The 24,363-nt window shown below is 33.6% G+C and overlaps 1 protein-coding gene across 2 annotated transcripts in view; it reads right to left on the bottom strand.

The window, feature by feature from the left end:
• LOC125062415 (discoidin domain-containing receptor 2-like) overlaps window positions 1-24,363 on the bottom strand; it is a 39,216-nt gene that overhangs the window by 12,365 nt on the left and 2,488 nt on the right. For both annotated transcript variants that reach the window (XM_047668331.1, XM_047668329.1), the window contains exons 2-5: window positions 23,807-23,910; window positions 9,351-9,456; window positions 1,380-1,611; window positions 835-982 (exon numbers count right to left, since the gene is read on the bottom strand). In XM_047668331.1, coding sequence (XP_047524287.1) covers window positions 835-982; window positions 1,380-1,611; window positions 9,351-9,456; window positions 23,807-23,870 — 550 coding nt within the window. In that variant the 5' untranslated portion in view covers window positions 23,871-23,910. The remainder of the gene's footprint in view (window positions 1-834; window positions 983-1,379; window positions 1,612-9,350; window positions 9,457-23,806; window positions 23,911-24,363) is intronic.

The following is a 24,363-nucleotide window of genomic DNA, read 5'->3' on the forward strand; positions in this document are numbered from 1 at the left end:
TGTTACATTTTATAGAAAAGTATAATGGCTTCCAATTAAAAACATTTCGTTATGGCGCGACCGTGGTGTAATCAATAATAATCTAGTGGAGCTACAACCCCTTATGTCTCTTGTCTTAAATTTGCATATGTTTCAAGTAGGACTTCTTTGCCAAAGATATTCTATTATATAACAGTACGGGTATGAGGTTAACTGATGTTAAGTGAATTTGCCGCCCATGCACAGATTGGCAGAAAGCTCGCGAGTGCGTTGTCCGTATTTTGTGATCGGTACTATTTTCTTGCAGTTGTATGTGGTTTGGTAATATTTTCACGGCTGTCTAGATCCATAAAATGTACGCGGCTAAAAGTATGAAAGGACGGAAGTTGAGGTGATGCAGATGGAAAGCATACGTCGTCAATTTTGGGTTTATTCTGATATCTTTTTCAATAACAAGTGTTACGATGCTCTGTTCCCAGTCAGCGTTCGAGCTTCAGGAAAATTGCACGCTTAACAACTAAGATATCACAGTAAATATATATAAAACTAGTGGACCCGACAGACGTTGTCCTGCATGATATTTCAAGCGATTAGTAAAGCAAAGTATGAAAGTACCGACTGCAGCGCCATCTGGCGGGCTGATTTGTGAATCTAAATCATTCCCAGATCCCCTTGAACACACACAAAAAATTTCATCAAAATCGGTCCAGTCGTTTGAGAGAAGTTCAGTGGCATACACACTCACAGAAGAATTATATATATAAAGATATAGCCGTGGTAGAATAAATAGCAGATTATAATACTGACAAGATCTAAAACATTGCCTAGAATTTGTATATATAGACGATATCTTACCGTTCCAATAACACCCATAAAGCTCCACTCGCATGCAAACAGTGCGTCGATGCGAACTTGAAGGGATGAATCGAATTTTGGATGCCCAAATTGGCGGTTCTAAGTGATTTTTCTTTTCTAAATACGTATTCGTGTTACCGGGTAAAATCTGAAAGAATCAAGTGGTGATATTTTTGCTATTCATATAAAACACGCTAACTCAAAAAGGTTAGTACATTATCAAAAAGATTGTTTAAAATAATTTGAGATATCAACCACAAATCATAACAATCAAAGAATAACTTCCTTTTCGTGACAGCCCGTGTAAGTTTTATGTAACTGTGTCTTGTGCCTGTACCCAATATTTTCGCAATAAACTAAGGCGTGCCCAAGTAATTTGTAAATCAAATTTAAGATAGATTACATAGAATGTTTTTGAACGAACTGAACTTTTCAGTGGTTGTAACATATGTAATCGGTGATGCCATTTGCACCCAACTGATGACTTTAATGAACCTTTCATTAAATCTGTGTTACATGGTGATATGGAGATAGTTAGGCATTACCTCCCGTCCATCAGCTGGTCGATAGCGCATCCATTTGCCAAGCTTTGGTCGCCAATACTCCAACGAATATTCTTCAGCGTACTCCACTCCTTGAGAATTTCCAAAACGCCCTTGAGTTCCTGTCGCCGTTATCACGTGAACAGAGTGAAGATTTATCTCTAACCACTCAGTTGACTCCGTCGTGATTTGGGACTTAGGACACCACGCACCGCTCTTAATTTCCTGGTTTAATCTGAAGTGAAAAAAATTCCTTACATTATCATACATGAAGTAAGTTAAATTTTTAATATACCAGATACGTCATAAAAAACTGCTGCCAAAAACAAGTCTCTTTCAGATGCGATAAAATGAAACAACTAGGTGCAATATATTTAATATATTTATTCGGCTGTACCACGACAACTTCAACTTAATATTAATATGACATAGTTAGGTACAGTATTGTCAACGTTAAATTTGGGAAAGCAATTCAAACATAATAAGTTATCAACCCTTCAAAACATTTCATGCGACGATGAATACCATTATAAATTAAATTTCATAGACATAGGTTATATTAAAGAACACACACATCTTCATTTCATACTGGCGAAAGCGTATCAAGCAAGCAAGTCTCACTCACTCACACACTCACTCCGCTGCCTCGACGACGAGGGCCAAGCAAGCAAGTTTTAATATATTTAAAAATAGTGCACAGCAAACAGAATATTTTCAATATAAAAATTCCTAATACCAAGGGTCCGGACACTGGAAAAGGTGATATCGATTTATCATGGCATCCTGACCGCGATGAATAACTAATACTGCCCAGAATGACATTTCTCATATAAAAATAGTTCAGCGAGATTTATCTGAATGGTCACATTTGCAAACTATGTATGTAATTAAAATAGATTTAATTTATGTTTTAATGATAGCAGTGATAGCGATGAAAAATAGGTATCTAACAGGTGACTGGTCGTGTTTGAATTCGTGTATGTGGTGATATTTCTAATATCTAACAGTTATTTTACGCATTTTAAACTTGATCGACTACGTGTTTGTATTTTAACTATAATGAAAATCCGCACTTCTATTTTGCCTGCTGATGCTCAGCGTTTATCACATTTTGTTTCAATAAAGCTCGTTGCAGTTCCTTACAATTTACTTGTAATCCAAAAACTTAGCGATTGCCAGTTGTCGGTTGCTCTACGTCGTTGATTTCGGAACTGGAAGTAGCGAGCTTTAGATTTTCCGTTTTCTTTTTAAATATTGACGGTCATAAGTTTACATAGTTACCTATATGAAGATAAAATTTTCTTTTATTCATAAATCGAAGAAAAAAAACGTTGCATACTAATATAGTTTTTATACTCAAGTAGAATGCGCAACTCATTAATAAGTCAAGGTACATTTAGAACTTAAAACAACTTTCCTACATCATTATAGCTAATACTCTTAAAACAGCTCACATATTCTCAACCATTTTATTAATTAGTTAATCCTTTAATTTATTTTGCACGTATCTAACAGAATTATGCAAAAGAGAAAGTTTTGGGAAAGCAAGCATAGACTCTAGTAAAAGGTAGTAATTTAATTAGCTTAATGATTTTGAGCGCTATTCACTAAAGCTAGAATGAAGTGAAGCTACGTGAAACATTTATGTACTTTGGAAGTAAAAGTAAGCTCGCCGAGGACGCGTTAATCCGGCTTAAGTCTTATCGGCCGGTGCCCTAATCGGTCATTGTAAAGCGAAGGGTTACATCAGCTTACATAAACACATGTGTTTTAATTTCAACTCTTTTGCTCTTAACAATAGAGGTGATATGAGTGCGTTTTGAAACCATATTATTAACGTTTTCACGGTTCATATATTCATTAATTTAAGTCTCATTCTTGCCAATTTGACATGGCTTCGTTCTTAACTTTTGAATATCGAATGCAAGATAAGTCGTGTTCCGTAAAGCATGTAACATTCCTATCAAAACAATTACTACCTTCTATAAACCAATCGGCGTAATTACGGTTGACAAAATAGTACTAGTACATGTATAGGTTTCATAAGCCTGATATAATTATTAAATAATGCATACAGGTAAATCGTTTATTCCCATTTGGTTTAACAAGTTACGCACGGAATAATATTGGTTAATCTATGACTAAAGTCAAAAGTTGGTAGCGTGCGGTAACCGAATGTCATAAAAAGCCTTAGATACGATAGCTGCCTCCTGTCGCTAGATAAACCTTAATATTTTATTATAAACATGTTTTACCCAAGCTTCCTCTCGTGTATCACAAAATAGGAAATTATTGTTATATTTGCTTACTTAATACAGATACAGGCTTTTATATTAAATGCATATTTTTAGCAATAGCAAAGTTCATCGTCTATTTATTTGTTAAAAAAACTAAAGTAAAGGCGTACACAATTAAATTTTTCAGGCAATTATTTTGAATTGGTAGGCTCTTATGCAATCCTTATGAGATGCTAGAAATTATATGTAACATTACGTACTTAATGAAAGTCTTAAGCCACGTATACGGGAATGAACTAAAATATATTCATAGAACATGTCGCATTAAAATTTTAAGCACACGATAACTTGTCCCATACGAAAACATAATTAACGAATTAACGAGCGAATACCGCGAAATGATATTTACATTAACGCCATATTAAATCCCTTAGTCGGCGTATATTCACTTTACCAAATGTAACGATGGACTCTGCGCCCGCATATTAGATGATCATTACCTATATGACACATTTGTTATTATTCCTCTAGAAATGTATTATTATAGAAAAGTTATAACTATTTTAGCATTTTACATTTAAATTTCAAAACTACTTTTAAATCCTTCTAATAGAATAGCCCATGAAAAGACCTGTAATAAATTATGCAGTTCACTATCTAATTAAATTTAAAAATTATTAAACATGGCCCGAGAATTGAAAAATGTTTTAAATGCCTTACTGACCTCATTATAAGAACAAAGCAGTGATAAAAAAATGCGCCAATTTTTAATAAGTCACTCGGTTTTTACGAGTAATTAAGCTAGGATGAATGGAAAATAGGACGCAGCGTTGTCGTGTTGCATAACCGTATTATAAACTGAACCAACAGTAAAATATTCGCTAAGGGCTCAATTTTCAAACAAGTTGCTCGGAAAATAGTGGATGACTTGGTCGTGATTTTTCAAACGCGATAGCGTAAGTAAATTTCATACAGAGAAATATTCCATGTACCGGGAGTGCAACATTAGGCCGTTTCTCCACTGCTCCGGTCCGGCAAACGTTAATTACCGATCCGATTTAGAAACTCACAACAGTACTTACGTACTTCTCCACTACTCCGGCATCCGGTTTTTAACGATTCGATAACTTGCTAGATCGGAACGCGGTGTTTTATCGGTCCAAGTATATCCAAGTAGGATATACTTGGACCGATGGTTAGAGTCAAGTCAGTTAGAGTCCAAGAGGTTATAAATTATTATTCACAGGTTTATTTATAGTTTGTTTCATTTGAAAGAATCTGGATAACCTATTATGTTGCTATTTATTTATATTTTTATACCATAGTATTAGTGAACTATTTATTAAGTAGATTATAATATTATTATTTAAGATAGACAATATAACAAAAGAAATAAACTTGCCAGTGCAATAAAATATTCAGAATTTAGAACGTTTTATTAATAAAATAAAGTATATGGGTTTTAGTTAATATAAGTTTTGCATGATAAATATACAAGTATCGATTATTGTCGGATCGGATAAAGTGCAGAAGCGCAATCCGGCCTTCCGATATTTTTCTCATGACTCATTCCGGTATCCGACGCCGGACCGGAGCAGTGGAGAAAGGGCCTTAGGTTTAAATTCAATGCTTACATGTTTCAAAAACTTGTGTAAAGCACTCAACTAATATGCAACTAAGTTCTTTGAGATATGTTTAATATGATGTTATGACCAGGTACGGGTATTGTTTGTAACCTACTTTTGTGCATGCTTACACAGCAATACTAATACTGAACCCTTATTGCAAAAGTTGGTTGAACAAAATTCCATACGCGGTTTTGAAACACACGTGATGTCATTCAGTTTCATATTGAGTTGCAGTTTGTTTCAAATATTCGCGAAAACGTTTGTCCGATAACCTTAGTAAATGCTTCGTAAATAAGCTATGTACTAAATAATTTTACGCTTCATTAACAACTGTAGTACTTTAAGCTAGACAGTTTAAAATATATCGTTTTATATTGGGATAGAGTATTTAATTCTTCTTTTTAAATTAATTTCATTTATCGTAAAGTCTGTGGTAAATTACAATATATTTTTAAGACAGTAAAAAGGTTTAAATACCTCGGTTCCTAGTATCTGTAGATAGCAGAAAGTAAGAACTAGGTTTTAACCATTTATTGAGGTTATATTGCTGGAGGCGTACTATAAAAGCAGAAATTAATCTGCATACAAAAGTGTTTTCAAAAGGACAATAGGGAATTTTCATTCTCCTCTTAGTAATGCAAAATTAAATATCATATTCTTATATTAACAATGCTTTTCTAATATATTAATTATTTCTATTTTTTTAATATTAGTGAGTTCTCAAAAATAATCCACGATTGATTTACTGCCACGAAGTGGTTTAAATCGTAATTTATCAGCTTTAATAGTAATATCTAACCAACCTAAACTAATATAAAGAAGAAAGTTTTATATTTTTGTTAGGTATAAACACAAAAAATACTTATCGATTTCAAAATTCTGACATTATTAAAAATGTACATCAACCCTCAGTAACATAGGCTATAATTATTTCCAAATTGTTTTAAAAATTTCCACCCGTGCGACAAGCAGCTAATTTATATGAGCGTAATAAAACTTATACCTTAACAAACAAGTTTCATTGGAAAATATTCTTACGATTGATAAAATCTCACTTCGCGTTTAATAATAGTGGTTTCAGTCGGGTTATTAGTGCATTCACTTATCATGTGTCATGCCGGCGCTCCGTCTGACCAATGAAACGAACATCACAATGCATAGTGTTGTTCAGAATCCATCATTATCGATCATTGAGATAACTCGAACTGATTTCGGTTGCGAAACCCATTTACATTTATTATAAATTTATTCCATTTTCATTTCACATATATCATTTATTGTTAAGTGTTAATATTTACGCATTTGACACGCTTGATAGACATTTAAATGAAATCCCACAAATTCGAGGATCGGTTTGGTCTTACGAAACACAACTGGAATACAGTATTTCTAGAGAAACCTCACAAACATCCAACTCATTAAAAGTACGTACTTACAGTTAATTTCATACAACTTCAAGTATTCAAATCAAATTAAGAAATAAATAATTGTTCCCTTTATAGCATCGTATCATATAATCGTCGTGATCCCTTGATTGTATTAAGTAGTGAATAGTTACAACTTTTTATATATTCATTCTTAGTTTACTCATACTATAGAACATTTCAATCCATAATCTTAATTATAAGGAAGTGTACAAGTCTGATGTGCCGTCTAGTTTACTTCCCGCCTCCTGCTATAAACAGATATCTTTATAAGGCAGATCAATAAAAAGAGAAGCTATAAATTCGTAAACCATTATCAATACAACATAAATATTTTATCCCCGATACAAGAATTTCATGAAATATCGCTCATAAAATATGTTTTTTTTTACCAAATAGCTATTTTCAAATTGATTTCTGTTACGATAATATGCTAATGTAAATCAACTACACCGGTAACGATATTTAGGTGATTTGCAGCGGTGCACCACTAAGATGCAATCATTAAGCCTTATTGATGCGTACTGGAGCGTCGGAGTCATCAATGATGCGTTAAGGAGCGGGTCTCGTAATTGATATCAAAGTCTTGAGCAACGTAAATGATTTAAAACTGTATAATTATAGTATTAAAGATCACATTCACAAACTCATTTATGAATCCTTTATGTCTTTGAAATGACGTCGAAATAAACAGAACTGAATTTCCCTTTTAATTAGTAACAATACATGAGATCTTAAACCCTCATTACGGCAGCTAAATTATACATCTATTTGTATATGTATACTTAAACTTGCAAGGAGCAGGTATGTGCGAACTTCATTCAACGCTTTATTGTTGTATTAGCTCGCTACAAAGCTGCCAACTATGATAAAAGTTATGCTTGTTACTTTGAACGTCAAACTTATTAGATAAGGCAACTGTTGAATATTTTGTTACATTACAGCCAACGATACTTTACATTATCGATTGTCAATTTAGTTTGGAGTAATCGTTACAGCCTGCTCGTAAACGGATAGTTACACAAACTTTACGGCCTGAGGCGACTTATAGCAATATATACTTTTTATTTAATATAATCTAAGTCCAATACGAGTGTAGGGAAAACCTCCTGTATCGATTGTAAGGATTAATGCTTAATGTTCATGCATTATTCTAATTCTGACTTAACACTACTCGGTAGTGGGAGCGCGTTCTAATCGAAATTGTGCGTGGTCATAGTTAAACGATTATAGTTATTAACAATAAGCTTATCTCAATAAGGAATAAAAGCAATCACGTATAAGCGATTGTATTATTTTAGGGATTAGCTCTATAGTAATAAATAAATATATATTTTAATTAATTAATATTTAGCATAAAATATCATAAAAATTTGACTATGTAACACATATGAAACTACCTACACATACATACACATATGATACCCATATTTAAGAGTCGTTCATTAACAATCAATGATAAGCAATTCAGTAAACATTTAATTGAGTTCACAGATATACATATGAAAGATAGAAAATCGTCTCTATCTGTCTTATGTTTTCCTAAAGTTTAATTTAATTAATGTTTGATTACAACCCCTTACATTAACTATCAAATGGAACATTTTCAAATAATTTCCATACTGTCATACTGAAATTCAATCATTCGCATTATCACGAAACAAAATTCGAGTGAAAAATATATTAATAGAAACTCGGCATAGTTACAATTTAATTACGTTGGTACATATAAAGTAACTTAGCGTGTCATCGTGTTAGAGTTGCTATAGTTTCTATATAGATGTGCTTTTTATACAAAACCACGCGACACGCAATTACCAGAAAACATGAGTTTATTAAGTAGTTTTTTATTACATTAAAAATCACAGACGTCTACTCTCATATATATTTAAAGGGAATGCTTTGTTTGAAACACTGGCTGGTAATATTAAACCTCTTTACATCGCAACAGCTCAAGGATACGCTCTTTAAGACAAAACATATTGCCTCACTACACTTTCATTTCAAAAACCGAACCTTTATTAAAGCCTGCAATCTGCAATATCTTTGAGCAGCATAGTACATGAATATAATAAAGTTTCATATTTCACTTCAAGGCGGACAAAATCCTGGATATTATCCTCTTGAAAACAAAGTAATCGCGACTGTAAAGCAAAAGCTATAATACTGAATATACCCTTTGACTGATAAACAAAACTGACACAAAGTAATATATACCCGTCACTTTATTAAAAGACGGGGCTTTGTGCATGAACATATTTATAAAAACTGAGGGACAGGCTCGACTTAGTTACGTTCGCCTCTCGGGGGAGGCCATAGTTGTTATTAATGAAACTATAAAAGAAAGAAGTCTTAAGTCTTTTTTAATAATTCAAGTAGAATATTAAATAACAAAATATTCTTTGGAATTGCAAAATATTCTTATTTGTATTTAAAAAAGAATTTATTGTCGACTTTGAGCTCATTTATGAGATTATCTTTTTTACTTGTAATATATTTGCTGCCCAACGGCAACGTTCATAAATAATTCATCTCTTTGGACCAACAAATTTGTACTAAGTCGTAATACTATTATGATAAAACTAAACAAAATACTATGTTTGGTAGGAAAGATGATGCAAAGCCAAAGTTTCTCCCGAGATCAATACTGTGGATTTCCTAAAAATAATTTAAGGATATATTTACCTTCCATTCTGCGGTGCGACATTATCATTGTTGAACGAGGAGCTTGCAGTGATGTCTTTGTCGGGGATCAGACCACTTTCCATACCCAGCGGAGCGATGCATTGAGCTGAAAACAATACAACAATTGTTTATATGTAGACATTAGCGCCGCGGCCACACTGCGATTACAACGATTCTGTATGACGGTTCAAAGCCTAGAAGTAAGGCTAATAAGAGGCAGCTGTAATATGGGAAGTAATCTAAAACTCATCTCTGAACGCTTCAAAATAAGACAATTACAAATCTCTAAATGGTGTTAATTGAAACAGAATTAATTGCAGAGTAATTATCTAGAAAATCTACGTTTTAGTATAATTGTCAGTAAGCAGATACTGTCAACTCTATTTAAATTGAGACAATCGACATTCATGTTCTCGGTATCAATTTAAAAATAAGAACACTTTAGGTATGTTTACGAACAATATATACTGTTTTTGTTAATTTGTTTTAAGCCGCGTTTCAAATATTATATTGTTTTTAATTCTACTCGCGGGGAAGCATTACAGTGCGGCCTCCGTCTAGCGCGACTTGTACCGGTGACGTCATGCCACAACCCTCTGGTGTTTAAACGCAAAATTGGAACATACTGCAATAATTAATATTCGTCTGCGCGTATGTCGATATACGATAAGATCTTTTGTTTTAGCGAATAAAATTCTAGGGTTAACGGTCTTCATATTTTGTTTCAAAATTAACTTTGCCCTTAATTGTAATCTTAATATATATAAATAACGTGTCACGTTGTTTGTCCGCTATGGACTCCTAAACTATCGAACCGATTTCAATCAAATTTGCACACCGTGTGCAGTTTGATCTAACTTAAAAGATAGAATGGCTTACTTATCAATTTATACCCGCAATATTATTTTATTGCAAAATATTTGTTTATTATTTGATAGTCACAATTCTAACAGATGGCGATGTGTTGAAAGTACCAACGTTTCACATAAGCTACAATTTAATGGCATAACCACCAAAAAAGCTTGGTCTGACTGGTTCTCCTACCGTTTCCCTTGAATAGTTTACTACTATGTAATATAACAAAAAGTTTAGCCACAGCAACGCTTGCCCGGTCTGCTAGTTATTTATATTTAAATAATACAGAAGTACACATTCAACAAGTTCCATTAAAATAATTAAAAGCAAATTATTAATTCGAACGTCCAACGATGTTTCCGCTTTAATGGTTGTTTACGTAGCAAAATATAAATTGGGAAAATGTTCAATTCAATGAACCCACACACTTCAGTAAACTGCATAACAATAATGTCACATAATAGCATAAAATATCGTTTAATGTTTTATAATCGACACTACGTCATAGTGAATATAAGTCACTTATAAAATTACGTGTACAAATAAAGTATTCATACACTAATAGTGTAGATATTGCAGCCGCTTCGAGGTAGGCGAATTAATATTCAAGTACGTAGACCTTAACATATGACCATACACGTTATAAATTAATTGACATCGGAAGTGGCACGTTAAAGTTAACTTAATTATGGAGCATTGGATGCTACAATTATATGGCAATTATAAATTTCGATCGACCTGAAAAGCGACGCTGCATTTAATATTTCATAACGAAACGATCACATCATTTGCGTCCGAGAAGTATCATTACCGGCTGAAATGGTTCCCGTGAATTAAATACTTTTTAAATTATATTTAATTAACGATACCGTTTAAAAACTTCGACAGAGCTACAAAAGTTTTAATAAGTAATTATTAATCAAAGCTAATTAAAACTTCATTTTATACATAACTAGCCCCGCGAATTTCGTTTAATATTTATTTTTATTAAGTCTAAGGGGGCGTCCATAAATTACGTGAGGTGTTTAAGGGGGGGAGGGGGGTCGAGTCAAATCTCATTTAATCTTACGTTGTAGAGAGGGGGGGTCTCGGCAAATATCACGCAATTTTTTTTCTGATTGAAAAAAAAAATTAGGAAAACGGTTGACCATAAAGGCCATCTTTGCAACTTCCCGCTAACTCCATACCTAAACGCTCAACATGTCACTTATTTTGTTTTAGTCGTAAATAAAATCACGAAGCAATTTTTTTTTCTTTTGAAAAATCTCACGTGAGATTGGGTGTGGGGGAGGGGGTTGAATAAAATCTCACGACATCTCACCAGGGGGGGAGGGAGGTACAGAAAATTTTAAAAAACACCTCACGTAATTTATGGACGCCCCCTAAAGAAAAGCTGTGTAAAAAGGCTTACTAAAAAGTTAACGATTATCTATTAACTAGTTCATAAAAGGGCCTGGGACTAGTGCTAGACAGGCTACTTCTAATTAATTTGCGATATTTGTTTTAAAATAAGTGTTGTTTGAAGATTTTCTATTTTAAAAGAGTACCGAGAGTTTTTTACGCCGGCTTTTTCTCTCGGACTACATCCTCTGTCTTCTTTGCCGATTAATTGAATGACGTGGAATAAGGGATACCTGTATCTTACATTTATTTATAACATATGGAACATTTTACTATATTACCCCATGTATATACTTTTCGCTTTTCCGACATAAAACTAAATTTTTCAATTTTTCCCTCCATAAACGAGTTCCTCAGAGTTCAAGGAATATATAAAATAGGTACTCGAAGTGTTCCAGACGTCTTTGAGTTTTGCGCATTTTGTCGTGATATAGTCAATAAAACCGATCACAGCATTGACACAAAAACAATCGCTGTCACGATGCCCGTTCCCTACTTCCGTCGAACGAAAGCTCTATGATAATTACAATGAATTGTAACACTTGTGTAAGAAAATTTAATTCAATACACGCGCTGCGTATTCGTGAATTTTGTCGTTGTCGGTCTCAAAAAGGATTCATTGAAATGTTTTGTGCGGCGCCAGTTATATTTTTAAACCGTCCGATAAGATCGGTTAAGATGTGTCATGTACGAAAATGAGGCAAGGGAAGTCGTGACTGCGATAAACACAGTAATAGATGAATCGTTTTGGAACTATTAACGGTATAATTACTTTAATAAGTAATGTACTTTGACAGCTCGCAATATAACTGAGAGCTGGATTTATGTAATGTAATATAATAGCAAAACAATTTCCTTCATGATTAGTTTCTCTTTAATCTAAAAACTGCAATAGACAATTGGTTAGATAGTCTATTAAAAAAAAAACACTTCAAAAATCGCGCAAGAAGCAACAAAACAAAATTAATAAATTCGCAAATGCACATAAACAAAACATAGACGGAAATATTTGAAACATGATTTTGCTTGCGACATCTCACGTGGTTAAAATTAAATCAAACTTTCGCATTTCATAATATCCTTTTAATTCTAGTTTCCTTAACTTACAAAAACGACCCGCTCATTAGTCAATCTATCAAAATATGATATCGCGTGCTAGGGCCAAGCGCAAACAAACAAAGTATTTATTCATACTAAACATACAATATAGGGATTGTTAATTAGCCTCAGGCGGTGCCGTTGATAACTCTCTGTCGCCACTGGAATGTTCTATTTATTAGACAAGCCATAAGCGGAAGCGTGCGAACTTCTCAGAGGCTACACGGGAATATAAGACTGCTTAGAATTAAACAGCTACCTCTGAGACATCTTTGATTTACAATTTAAATTGCGTAACCGAGTGACTAAGACTAAGGATCAAGACAAAACTAGATCGATTGTCTTCCTATCCATTTCCTATATTAATTTTTGGAGATTATTAACCCGCCCCCCATGTAACGCGTCGTAACGTTTTTCTGTACCCAATAGTAAAACGTTTTGTGACCTTAGTGACTCTTTATACATAAAAGTTACCATTATGTGGTGTAAAGTGCTGGAAAGTCGAAAATAATATTAAAAATAACGCGTAATTCAATCCCCACATCGTAACGTGCAAAATGACCCCCCCACTCCCAAAATTCGTTACGTAATACTTGAACGCTCTAATGAAAGATGGAACCGCTGACCTCTTCTGATAGGAATTGTTTACAACCAACTTTATGGCTATCAAATGTCTGCGAAAAGCGAAACCAAACAACTATTTGAGTGTCCTTTACCCATGCTCTAGTTATGCATATTATAAAATAACGTCCCCCATCTGCATTTGTCAGTCGAACAAAAACTATTCGATCTTGTTACACGGTTTTACCAATAGATAGGTTTTTGTGTATAGTTTATTATGATTTTATCTAAATTGACAGAGCTATAACGATTATTTATGAAGTGTTTTTATATATCGCGAAGGCAGAAAAAGATTCGCATTTATTTATTTGGAAACAGACAAATACACTAGTAGAAACAGAAAAGAAGTCAAGTAAAAGATAAAGTTAGAGTTTCAGTTAATTATCAATACGTGATTAACGTTTCGACAGGAAGTCTGCTACAAATACAACATATCAATCAGACAAAACAAGAGATTATTGTCGACGCTAAACAAATATTGAGGTCATACAAACAATAAGTGTGTTATTACGGGAAATGTTTAAAAATTGCAGCTGTAACGTGCAACTCAAATTATAGCCGTGAACGCTGTAATACTCGGCACATGTTTGTTTTTATTGCCCTACACAATTTTATATTTTTAAAAACAATCATTTTTTCACATTCTTTTAATAAAGTTCATGCAATCACCCAGCACAGTGGACTATTCAATCATAATTTATATTCATTGAGTCACCACGATCAACGATATAAGGCACCGAAGAGAGATTTATATCAGAAAACGCACAGGCAATAATTATTATGTAAACCTAAGCTATGCGCACGTGGTGCAAATGTGAACAATGCATTCCTATTCTTAATCATTCGCAAGCAATCACTCGATGTTGTCAGGAAACTGTGCTTATAAAACATAAGAAAAGTATAATAAAACTCCATAAGGAGTATATAAAAATATTCAACAACTTCATTTCAAAATGAACTAGATTTTAATAGGTACAGATCCTATACAAAATTTGAACGAAAACATAAAATATATCCGATTTTTACGAATGAATGATACCCATTGTAGTCAGCACAAAGAGGAGAGTTTACCTACGGGTCAAATGCAAATAGGATTCGCTTGTTGCGTGTCTAGTTATTTAAGCGGAGCCTCTTGTTGCTCAGCGTTGGTGAACAAATTGCAAACGTCATATAGCCAGTTTTGAATATTAATAAATGCTAATAAATGATCCTGCTATACGCAAAACCATTTACTTAGACCAGCGGTTCACAAACCAAACTAGCTTCCTGCAAATAGGAAATTAAGTGTACTTTCAGCTTCGAATGTTCAAAAGCAATTCCAACGTAGGCGTCATCGAAGCTACTTTAAAATACTGTTCAGCGGTTGCGAGATAGCTTTACGACAAATATCCGAGGCGGGGAAAGTTTGAGAAGCATCGAGCTTGTGCGTGCTTATGCTCTTGCGTGACATATAGTCGTCTAATGAATAATAAACAGCGCAACAGCGGCGACTAGTCGCTACTCATTCATATCCATGCATAAAAGGCAATATTCTTTCCATAAACGGTTTGAATGTCAACTTTAACAATGAACAACATAAGCCTCGGCTCGTGTATATATCTGCTACCAGGTGACACGTAAATCTGGCTAACACTGAGCTCCACTAACACGTGAGCTTTCTGCTTCTGAAATAACGTCGCGTGACATTCAAAACATTATTTTAATTACTTTTACTGTTTGCACCGGGTTGGGTTCCATTAATTTCCCCACTTGGCAAGTTAGTTTCTAGTTTCAATTCAGATCTTAATATATTGGAGTAAAACACAGAACCGGTCAGTCATTAAAATACAACAAAAAAGAACCTGCCATCGCCTGCAAATCATGCTGCAGGCGATTTTGATCGGCCACACGTTTTTTACCAATGGTTGTGTACTTATTTTCGAAATCGATACCAGACGAACAATAAAGTATCGCGTCCCGATGTGAAAAGCGTTTGAGAATATACCCCTAGCTTTCCCGTCAAAGTGAGGTGAATTATTAATCATATTTTAGCAGTTTGCCGTTTCACTCCCAACGGACTTAATACTATTTTGTATGAAACGTACGTTCTTAGTCGGTAGAACCTAAGCTTAAGATGCGACCGCGGCTTCCGTTTTCATTCTTTCAAATCATCGGCCATGACGTGATTCGCCATTGTCAACGCGACCGGTCGTGAACGTGAACAGCTTAAAGAGTCTCATTGAATAAGCTTTTAACAAAATCGTGCTATGAACTTAGTTATTATTTTCCGCTGTTATTATATTAAGCTGGAAAATATATAAAGCTTTTAATAGATAGGAGTTACCTGTGTTAAGTTTTTTTTTATACATGTGTCTTTACTAAAGGCCGATTTACATTATCTTAGTGTTTAGGAGAGTGCTATAGTACAACTTGAAAGGCAAGTTCTTTAGCGTAGCGTTTACTAAAGCAAGTAGCGTTTACATGTTTCAACTAAAGTACTATCCTAAAGCACTCTCCTAAACACTAATGATAATGTAAATCGGCCTTAAGACATCATAGAACATTACAATCTAGCCAACTTAAGACTAATAAGTAATTTAAGTCTAACCTAGTTTACTAATAAGGATTTTTACATAAGAGTGTCCAATAACACTACTCACAGTCTCTATTAAAGGGAAGACATTTTGTTCTTGTGTTCTATTTTTTTTTCACCCACTGTGTATCACTGAATACAAACGTGCACTAACATTTGCCTGTATTAAGACGTAGTGTGAAGATTTAACGTACACTTTACTTTTACAGTTATCTACGTCTTTATATTTGTAGTCAAATGAGGCTTATTATAAAATCTGATCCACATTTCCGTCCGTATCGCCTCGAGGACGTTATTAATCTCAGAACACGACACAACACATCGACCACAAAGTTAATCAACTCCATGTTTCTAATACGCCTAACGACTCATCAATATAAAACAGATCAGACCAGCCTAAGCTGGTAGAAAAAAATGAAGCTATATTTATATTATCGCTATATTAAGAGAGCTGATATAGTCTTAAAAATCATAACACGCCTCCTATTGTGTGGAGGAAATAGAACGCAGCGTAAGTTAATCGATTCCTTTAAATTTTCTAAACTGGCTCACATGAAAGCCCTCCCAGAGCGTGAATAAATTCTTACAAAACATTACAATCGAATGCAGCGCTTATTAAAGCATTTCGCACTTGATCGAATTTGCGATACTCCGTCCGCTTACCGTAGAAGTTTCAAATTAATTATTGAGGGCATCTGAAGTCCTACGAGTAGAGAAACATTCCTATAGCTCATAGGCTAAGTACTATCGGTCGATTACCTTACTTTAGAACATTGAGTCTAGTGTCGCGTGATCACTTTGCTACGTGACTTAACGACACTTAACGAGGAAGGTAACGAAGTGTCAGTGATCCTCACAAAGGGCCTGATGCTAGAGTGGTCCTCGAAAATCTCAGTGGCATATTAGGTAGTTAATATTTCATCTGGAATGCAAGGTCGGCGTGGCATAGCGGGCTTTGCAAACGGTAGTTCTCAATAAGCTGGGAATGTTTTATACAGGTTCCGTTCGGTCGATTTGCATTCGAAGTCGCTGCACTACAATTATTTACTCTTTCGAACTGTTCTCACCACACTTTGCTTTTATTTATTGTCCTCGATAAAGTTTACATCGCCTTTGCCCCTTTGGCTATTTGTATTTACACATTACTTTTATTTCTTTAGTATTATTCTTATTTACGTAGTCTCGACTGTATAGGGTTACCTCCGAGAATATAAATTTATTCAAATTCTATATAGCGCCCTTTCTATCAAAAAAGAGTAGATATCTAAAGGATTTTTATCATAGTTATACATATTTTATGAGTATAAAAGATGACGGCCGCGACGTGCGTAAAATTAGGTTTAATATTCAAATTGGTGGTATGTTATGTAAGGATAAAATTTAACCTACAAGAAGCTATACCAATCTATTGAAAACCCAAAAATCTATAATATCTGTAATCCTACTTTGAAGATAATATTAATAAAAGTCATTTTTATTTCCATATCCTTAAGTTCCATTCCTGTATGAAATAAACCGGCTTGCCGATAAATTATTTGTGTTTATAGTACTTCATATTTTTATGTAGGTACTAGGATAAGTATTTTACAGCAATAATGGCTATTATTATTATAGTTCCATTCTAAATATTGTTAGTATTTACTTATAGCTAAATGTTAGTAGTTATATATTAGTCGCCTATGGATATGAGCCCCTCCCTCCAACTCTTTCCAGACGTCTCTATCTTTGTCAGTTTTTACCTGCTATTCATCAGCTCACACTCTTTTTAGTCTGCGCATTCTTCTTTTCCCGGGTGGTACTTGGAAGATAATCTTTAATACCATTAGGCATTTTTTGTATTATAATAAAGGATATGATATCGTTGTCATAAGATACCTATAATACCCTAACACTATTACAAATATTAACAATAAGGTAGTAATTTAAATATTATTAGAAAAAAGTATTGATTAATCTTTTTACCGATCCATTTTGCATGGTTATTAGTAAGGCATAATTTAAGTAAAATTCCATAACACAAAACCCATTTTATCTAAGTTCATACGGCACTGAATACTAGAGAAAAATACAATGCTTGTCGTTCGTATAATGCGTTGTCACGAAAACAGGACACGATGACAATTTAAAAGCACGCTCATTTGCAAAAAATCGGTCAAGTATTTCTGACTCTAGTAGTCACTAACTACTACATAATTCTAACAAGCTCCATTTCGTGACGTTTCGTATTACACCTTTCATTCGTAACAATATTTTTTTGTCTTCATCTTCGAGATAGAATTAAACACTCCTTCAATCACTTCTCCACCTCACACTTCAATCTATAATTGGTTTATGAATCAGTTTATATGGCGAATGGTAGATGAATATAAGAGTCTAGGGAAGGAAGCTATAGGAAGAAATAAAGCAAACCGGAAAGTAATTGTAAACGGGAAATTATAAAAATCTTTTCTTAATTTTCAAAACTTTATTCGTAGAGGCATCCTTGGATTTACATGAAATATTCGTTGGTAATTTGTAATATATAGACCAGAACAGCATTTTTTGTAAAATAAAAGTATTTTATTCTACGTCTCTTTTTAATTAAATGTTGCCAAAGTAACTAAAATAAACTATTCAAAAGTGCTTCAAATTTTAGTTGTATTAAGTTTGCTTTATAAAGTCAAACAGAGTCACCAAGACTTACGTATCGTATACGTAATATAATTAAGGTAGCTCCTTATGTTTGCTACTGCATTGTTTTCAATGTTTTGAGAGTTTCCCCGACGCATTTCCTAAGTCTTCATTTTGCATGGGAGCAGACGGTCGCATACTTTTACGACCTCCCTTACCTTGCTACTTAGCTACATAGGAAATACTTCATACACCTGAAATATTCTCTTTATACCGTCACGTAAATAGTTGAGAATATTTTCCTGAGGCGAAATTTAAATTCAATATTTTCCTTACCTTACCCCAACATCAAATTCGTGATGCATTTTAAGATCCATTAGTTTATTTAGGTTCTAAAAGCTCTCGACACTTTGCTTGTGGAAAATATGCTATGAATTTGATAAATTTTAATATGTTTACTAAGGAAAATTTTGTGAAATCCAACCAAAATAGTAAATAGTATATTAACATGTAAATCAAAAAATAAAAACAAATCAATTGCGCTACAACCTCTTTTAGGTCTGGGCCTCAGATTTCTGGATCTGTTCATGATAATTTTTAAATCTAATAGGCAAGGAGGTGTTCAGCCTCCTGTGCCTGACACACACCGTCCACTTTTTAGGTCTCAGACATGTCGGTTTCCTCACGATGTTTTCCTTCACCGTACGAGCAAGAGTTTTATGCGAACTTAGAAAGAAAGTCCATTGGTGCACAGCGGGGAATCGAACCTAGCCACTAGGCCGACACTGCTCACATGTAAATGATAGTCTTTCAAATAAGCTAGCACTACACTACATTACTTGACGTTTACGAAACATTAATTTATATTCTTAGATAAATGAAAGAGAAGGGTGTACAATTATTTTTAATGTCGTAGATATTTCAATTGCACTAAATTATTAACTTTTAGATCCCTTAAATACTTTAGCGCTCAAAATTAATTAATGGTTAACAAGAACATAAAATCAATGCAGCCGAAAGCTATCAAAATAGAATTCATTATTTTGAATCGCAATAGACTTCATTTTAATTACCAACAAGCATGGATGGGCGTATTTGATAAACGTTTTCGATTTAATTATTCATCTCTTCGTATCATAAATTTCTATGAGATTGTTAACATTCGAAAATTATGAAAAAACTTTCTATTAAAAATTCAGAAATCAAAAATAGAAATCGACACGACAGCAAAAACAAAATTGCTATTAAAATAAGGCACATAAAAAGATGGACGATCTCCTAAAAGTATGGAGACAGCTAGCCCATTACAGAAATGAACTCTAAAAGCTTGAGATCATTTGCAACTATACAAAACTTGTTGCTGAAGTAATAATTCATGCTATGAAGTACAAAGTTCACAGAATAAAAGCTATTCCTTTTTATTTGTATTAAAACTCACCAAGGGAGTTATTTTAATAAGGAGATTCTTTTGTGTTTTCCAACCTTACGTTGAGACTTATAGTCTCGAATTACTACTACTAAATAACAAAAGAGCTCTGAAGCTAATTGGTTCAGCTTCCGATAAAGAAAACTAAGTTAGGTATACTAACTAAGCTATACTAGTATACGTTGATAGGTGAAGTATTTCTATACTGTGTGTATACAAAGAATATCTTTGTTTTCTGTTGTTCTTTGAAAGCAATAATTAGTCAACGTAAACTACATAAACTACATAAATTCTTTTTAACTTGATAGAGGTTAGTTCACCCTAAAAAGTGAAATTAAATAAAGTTTACATCAAATTTAAAATAACTGTAACGTTGGGAATTCATAAGCAATTTTTTGTGTCTAATAGAAATACAAATAAGAATTTGTAATTTTAATGTAACGCTTATAACAGTCTTTTTAATTAGATATTAATGAAATTATTACAAATACATTTCAATCCAATATATAAAACGTGGACACGTAAAAGTAACAGCTATAGCTATTTAAAATTTGTTAGATGCAGCTTTCAACTAATTTATAATTAGTTTACAAATACGTACGGCTTTTGTTTATTTAGTCATAATACGAAACAATTTACATCCCGACGTATAACACAAGAGATATATACATACACAAACATATTATATGTCTAGTACATAAAAAATACGTCTTCAATATAGTGTTCGGCAATATTGATGAGAGAGGTGGCCAATTATCGGCGACCCATACCAATACCTGGAATACGGAAACTTCATTACGGCCTGTAAATGGGTTTCACGGTAGCCCGGATGGAGTCATGTGATGCAAGTGATGGAAGTGGGTACCGCATTAGTTTGTTCCGAAGTGATGTCATTCGGTAGACCGATGTTTTGGGGGAAAACCGCTATCCGTCAGTGCTTTATAGCCAGGCGTTACAGCACTGTTGCTAACCTTATTTACTAGTTAATAGTTAGTAGGTTATATTCACCGATATTTGATCTCTTACTAAATCGATATTAACGTGGGTAAAGATGGAAATTACGGCACAGGCCGCAGCGATTTTCTCTTCACATTAATTAATATATGTGAGAAACTCTTTTCTTTTTAAAAAATTAAAAAAAAGTTCACGTCGTAGACAGAGGAGCAATCCCTACTATCTGTAAAGAAAATAGACGAAGAAATGTGAGCGCCCCATTACCCAAATTGGAGTTGCAGTACTACTATATTATACCATCTTCATTCTAGACATTAGTGAAAATTGCAATAAATTCTGTGGAGTAGTTTTTGAGATTATCGCGAATATAATAAAAGCGACGAAGGACTTATTTTAACTCTTGTCTTTTATCTCTTACCGTTAAGGCAGCGTTTTCAAGAAACGTTTTCATTCGCCCGATTTTCTCTAAAAAGCCGGCTCCCGTAAAATTCTTTAAACATAAATGGTGTTGAAGCAAGATTTCCTCTCGAGCGAACCTTCAAACACTCTTGATATATTCTTTGATTTAAAGCGAAACGGATTTGAATATTAAACCACAGATAGTTTGTGAAATATTTTACCCACACAAAACATTAAATAGATGTTAGATTAAGGTAAGCTGTTTTCTTTAAAATGCGAGAAAGAAATTCTATTAAAAATAAAATACGTTTAAACTAAAACACAGTTATAAACGAGTCGCAATTTGCTATTGTGTGTGTCCCGTTTACGCTTATGTTATTATTTTAGGTTATAAAAATTAACTTAATTGATGCTAACGATACCTTTATGATAAGAAACCGTATGAACTTGCCACGTGTTTAGGATGCTTTAATTTCTCAACAAAAACATAATAATTGGATAAGCACAGATGTTGGTACAATATAAACAAAAATTTTGAGTGCAACTAAAATAAATTTCCTTCATACCTGAGAAGGTATATGTACCTATAAATATACATGGTGTTTATCATTTTAACGCATTGTAATGTCTAACAAGTCCGTACCATACACCGTTTACACGTTTTTCAAACCCGTTAAAGTTCCACAAACATTACTATCTTTAGAAAATCTTGTCCAAATAGTTGACGAAATAACAAGATTTGTTCTTGTTCCAAGAACGAGTTGAGTATATTTTATGAGAACGACGTTTACAATATGTATAATTAGAAAAATAATGTATAGCTCTGTGATGTATTATATTCAAATTTGTTAGTGAAAATAGCAATAAAATTCGCGTTGATAAACCAATTTCAACAAGGCTGGGCGCCGTATATTTTGCTGTGAACCGATTTCAGTTACATCAACCAATCAGCTCGGAGATGAGCTCGGTACGTATAGCTGCGTACTTATAAACCTACTATAGTGTACAAGCTTTAACGTATCCAAATTTTTGATTAATATTCGAACGATAGGAGGGCAATTCTCCTAATATAATGATGCATCAATCAAGTTGCAATGTCGCTACAATGAAGTTTAATTTTGTGCGCATGTTAATATTCTCTTATATTTCAAGCATATAGAATCACGCGAACTTATAGCGAAAACAAAATTTGACGTTTTTTTTTAATGTTACACGTGAATTGACTTACATTCAGCGCGATATTTACAGTATCACTAAAAGTGTTACTGTGATATTTTCTAACAAATAAATCAGCTTTCGTAACTGCATAATACGGTTCTGGGCGCATATATACCCTTAATACTCTGATAACTAGCATTCTAACACGAAAATTAGTAATTGGGCCTTCGACGTATTTACGTGGAAATAGACCTTGTTATTTCTCACATCCTCGTTTGCAAAGGTAAAATGAGAGATGCTACTTAGAATACATTCTTTGACAGCGTTACATATTTTGCAAACAGAGAGTCTTGAGCCAGGCGCGCGACTCTCAACCTTGAGGGTCTGCCTTCAAACTCCAACTCTGCAATAATGGACTGGTCTATGTGTGAAATACTCTTTTCGTTCTGACGGACTTTCATAAAAGAAAAACTATTAAGCATAAAAGCTGAATCGGTGGAATTGTACTATTTTGCCTTTACTGCTTTCCTCTCTGTGACGTCTGTGATGAAGAAATTCTTACTTCCCTACGTTAATAATACTCGTATGAAACTCAAGCGATAACCAAAAGAGTATACAGTACATATACGTATGAATATGATTTCAGTACTCATACAAAAACCTACACGAGTATATCCTATCATTTAACCACAATTGATCAATTCCATTAAAAACACGAACAAAATGTAGATTGCTACATAAAATTTTCGCAAAAGATATTTTTGTATGGGTTCTAGTAAAGTGCTCTTTCTAAATAATCATTTATCTTTTCAAACCAAAGCCGTGGGTTGATAATTTAATATAAAATTCAATATAAATCCACCGCAGCTTTGAAATATTTTTTATCAGATCGTGAGCACGGTGAGCGTCACAGGATTAAAATATAAAACTTGTAAGGCCTTAATCGATGTACAAATAATTCCTATTTTTGTTATCATGAATTAAACATCTGCGATGATTCGTTTCTAAAGAAAAAATACAACGTAAGGAAGAATTTTAAGTGTGTATAGTTTTTATTTTTTCTTATGTAATTTTTAGATTAGATTAGGTTTTAATGGATTTTTTGAAGATTTATATACTCGTATGATAACTACAACTTCATAGACGTCACACTTTTCTGACAGATTTGAAATCAAAATTATTAGAACTGGTCCAAAATGTTTTTTTGTTATAGTTATAAATTGCGATGATTTTTGAATTTGAATTATTAAAAATCCCGATGCCAATCTGAGGGTAATACGATTCACCGAAGGGTCATCCAGTATTGTGCTGGATAGAGTCAGATTCGCTAGAACATAATATTATTCTCGTAGTAGTACTTACAAATGTCAAGAGCGGGCAGGCAGCAAGCACGAGCGAGGAGCAACAATGCTACCCATGGAACCATCTCGACCGCTTACTTTACCATCTCTTCTGACATTTTGATTCTGAAACAAAAAAAAAATTTAACTCAGGATTCAGGACCCGATTTTATATTCGGTTTAAATTTCTTTGTGTAAATTACCCGCTAACCAATTACTTGTGCTATATAACATTTGTCTTTCAGAAAACATATTTTAATTTTTTTTCGATATTACTCCCAAAATTACATTATATTAAATAATACATTAATTTTAACTCGATATTGCTATACAAACATAAATTATTTATTAAAGCACCAGTGCTTACAAGATAAGCCTTGTACAAGTATTGGGCTAACGTTGCAAGCGAGGCATAGCTGCCAAAATTATGTGTTTGCTGTACGCTAGGAATACAGGTTCTAGGTAACAACGAAATGTACACAAGAATCATTCACTGGAACAAATTAAAGGCTTTAAATAAACCTTCGTTGATTTATATTGACACATTTTAGTGTGACAGTAAAGAAGGAATATTGATAA

This window comes from Pieris napi, chromosome Z, assembly GCF_905475465.1.
Source record: "Pieris napi chromosome Z, ilPieNapi1.2, whole genome shotgun sequence".
Lineage (NCBI taxonomy): Eukaryota > Metazoa > Arthropoda > Insecta > Lepidoptera > Pieridae > Pieris > Pieris napi.